This window comes from Nestor notabilis, unplaced genomic scaffold, assembly GCF_000696875.1.
Source record: "Nestor notabilis isolate BGI_N333 unplaced genomic scaffold, ASM69687v1 scaffold7628, whole genome shotgun sequence".
Classification (NCBI taxonomy): domain Eukaryota; kingdom Metazoa; phylum Chordata; class Aves; order Psittaciformes; family Psittacidae; genus Nestor; species Nestor notabilis.
Window position 1 is genome coordinate 105652 of NW_009941651.1, and position 3197 is coordinate 108848.

General features: G+C 51.9%; 1 protein-coding gene across 1 annotated transcript in view; it reads left to right on the plus strand.

The window, feature by feature from the left end:
* The first annotated feature begins 533 nt into the window (after positions 1-533).
* The window catches only part of COL6A2 (collagen, type VI, alpha 2), a 21071-nt gene continuing 18407 nt past the window's right edge, over positions 534-3197 (plus strand). The window contains exons 1-4 of the mRNA XM_010021003.1: positions 534-639; positions 1280-1878; positions 2399-2419; positions 2855-2920. Of these exons, the coding sequence (XP_010019305.1) occupies positions 534-639; positions 1280-1878; positions 2399-2419; positions 2855-2920 (792 nt within the window). The remainder of the gene's footprint in view (positions 640-1279; positions 1879-2398; positions 2420-2854; positions 2921-3197) is intronic.

Sequence of the window (3197 nt, forward strand, 5' to 3'; positions counted from 1 at the left end):
CAAAGCAGTGCTGTTGAGCAAGGCGTGTTGTACCCTTATGGTATGCAGAGGAATCACCAGACCCACATGGTGAAGATGGAAAGGACCTGCTGCACACCTTCACTGGTGGCCTGGCCAAGCAGGCAAAGAGGAGGAGCATGGATGCTTATCTGTGTGGATTGGGGGTGATGGAGTCAATGTGGGCATTGGGTGGCCATAAATAGAAACCATGATATCAGACTAATCAGGATGCACTGTCTATAGCTCCACCACCTGATCCCTCCCTTCAGACTGACAGAGAAGCTAAAGCAGTTTTAAAGCATTCACCTGTACTCCAGCAAAGGGAGTATTTTAACTGCTTAGCTTTCAAGTCAATAGAGAAGTCCACATTACTGTGCCCTGGTGATGGAGAGGGCTTGTTTTTCACAGGCAGGGTTTACAAGGAGTGTTGGCTGGCTTTGTGCTTCCCCAGCAGAACTGGGAGGCTGCATATCATGCTAACATCTAACTTGTGTTTCCCCACAGGCATCTCAATATCCAGAGGAACTGCTGAGATGTTCCAAAGAGCCTTTTTTGCCACACTCCTTTGTGTGGCTCTGGTTTCTCTCCACGCACAGTTTGATGGGGACCCTGGAGATGTCAGTCCTACCTCCTGTGCAGGTATTCACACATAACTGGATGTGTCCCTCCTTTGTAGGCAGCAGTTTCACCAAAAGCAATAGTCATGCTCAGTTGGTGCCCTCTCCCAGCCGATGCAGTAATAAGCTCTGTATCTGAATAAGTAAAGGAGTTACAAGCTCTGGATTTGATAGGACAAGGGGTGATGGGTTTAAACTGAAACAGGGGAAGTTCAGCTTGGATCTAAGGCAGCAGCTCTTCCCTGTGAGGGTGCTGAGGCACTCAAGCTAGGTGGGACTTCTGCCAGTGCCACGCTTGGGTATGGTCTTCTTGACAATGGTTCTAAATCAGAGAGCAACCAGCAGCCTGGCAGGCAGAGCATTCACTTAGTGCAGAAGAGCAGAAATCACACCTTTGCTCTTCTTCATTCAAACCTGGGCCTAAATCCTCAGCTCCCACATTTCCTCCAACCCAGGTGGAAATAACTCCTAATTAGCAAGAGCTTCAACACCCTCACAGGAAGCTGGACCTCAAGCCTTGTGCTATTGTTTGCTCTCTTCACAACTCTGTGTGCTGTCCTCTATGTGCTGCCTAGATAAGCTTCTCAGTCTAGGCTCCTGTGGGGCAGTGAAGGGGGTGCATGGAGTGCTCTGACATGGTCTGCCTGATTGCCTCCACGCAGAAAAGAGGAACTGCCCCATCAACGTGTACTTCATCATTGACACCTCGGAGAGTGTTGCTCTGCAGACTGTGCCTATCCAGAGCCTCGTGGACCAAATCAAGCGGTTCATCCCCATGTTCATCGATAAACTGGAGAATGAGCTCTACCAGAACCAAGTCTACATCACTTGGCAGTTTGGTGGACTCCATTACTCAGATGTGGTGGAGATATACAGCCCTTTCACCAGCAGCAAAGACATATACCTCCCCAGGCTGAATGCTATTAACTACCTTGGCCGGGGCACCTTCACCGACTGCGCCATCTCCAACATGACGGAGCAGATCCAGACCCAGATGGCCTCAGGCGTGAACTTCGCAATAGTCATCACTGATGGCCACGTCACCGGCAGCCCTTGCGGGGGGATGAAGGTGCAGGCAGAGAAGGCACGAGACATGGGCATCAAGCTCTTCGCAGTGGCCCCCAGCGAGAACGTCTATGAGCAGGGGCTGCGGGAGATCGCCAACCTGCCCCACGAGCTGTACCGCAACAACTACGCCGTCACGCAGAAGGACACCTTGGACATCGACGTGAACACCATTGACAGGATAATCCAAGCTATGGTATGATATGGGAGTAGAGCAGGGGAGAGAAGCAGCACATGGGTGATGGGGATGCTTTCTGAGCAGCCCCGCAGTGGGTTTTGGTAGGGCTCTACAGAGGACCTCTGACAGGGAAAAGCCTCCACGTTGTTGTTGTTCCTTCATGGCCTTCCAGCACTGAGGGGGCAAATGGAATCTGGAGCCTCTCGGATTTCTCTGGTTAGGTGCTAAACCTGGACTCCTTGGTTTGTGCCTATGGCTCTATGGGCAGGCTGTCGCCCTAGCCATGGCCTTCCTGAAGGCCAGATCCATACCCAGCCAGCTCCCGATCCAGGGGTGCATGGAACAGCTCTGAGCATCAGCATGGTCTTTGAGGCCCCATATGTGAGGCACCGTTAGTTGGGGTCTGCTTTGAGAACCTCTTTAAAGCCATGGGACCTTTACCACCTTCTCTCCCTTACCATCACATGCACTTCCAGGACTGTGATGCTGGGGTTGACCACCCTCACTGATTCTGTCCATCCTGTTTTCTCCTTTGCAGAAACACGAAGCCTATGGAGAGGTGAGTGAGCAGCGTCTTTATGCCATTGCCAGGTAACACAGGTTTAAGTTGTCTCACTTAGAGAAGACCAGCTCATACCCCAAAAGTAGTAGGACCCATTCTGCAGTGAGCTGAGCAGGATGGGTCTCTGCCTACCTGTAGATCAGTGCAACAGCCTGAGGGACCTGTCCCCTTACCCCGTGTCTGAAATGGCATAATGGACTCTTTACTCTCTGCCTTTTGAGAATAGTCTCATTTCATCACTTTGGATAGTCTTGTTCCTGCAGTTTGGGCCCAGGGTCAAGCCCTAATGAATGTGCTTGTATCAACTTTCTGCCCTATGGCTGGAGTTGGAGTAGTTTTTAGCACCGTGTTCATGGAGAGAGATGAGTGGAGAGCCACAGAGCAGGGCACAGCACAGCGCTTACACCTCCTGTTTCATCCCTTGTATTTCAGTGCTACAAGATGAGCTGCCTGGAGATTGCAGGTCCGCCTGGTCCCAAGGGATACCGAGGGCAGAAGGTAAGTCACCCTAAGCCTGTGGGAAGAGAAGAATGCAGACACTGCAGGATGCCCTAAACCCCACCTCAGCTGCAGGCAGCCTTCACCAGGGTGGCAAACAGCTCCCCAGCGTCTGCCTTGGCCTTGGGAGACTGCTGTGATGGAGTGAATGGAGCACACATCCAGCACCAGTGTCTCCTCATGTCTGTGCTGAAGCTGATGCATTGACACCAGTGTCCTGCTCTCCTGCCCCCAGCTCAGTGTGTTCCTCTCCCCACAGAGCCTTTCTCTGGGATAA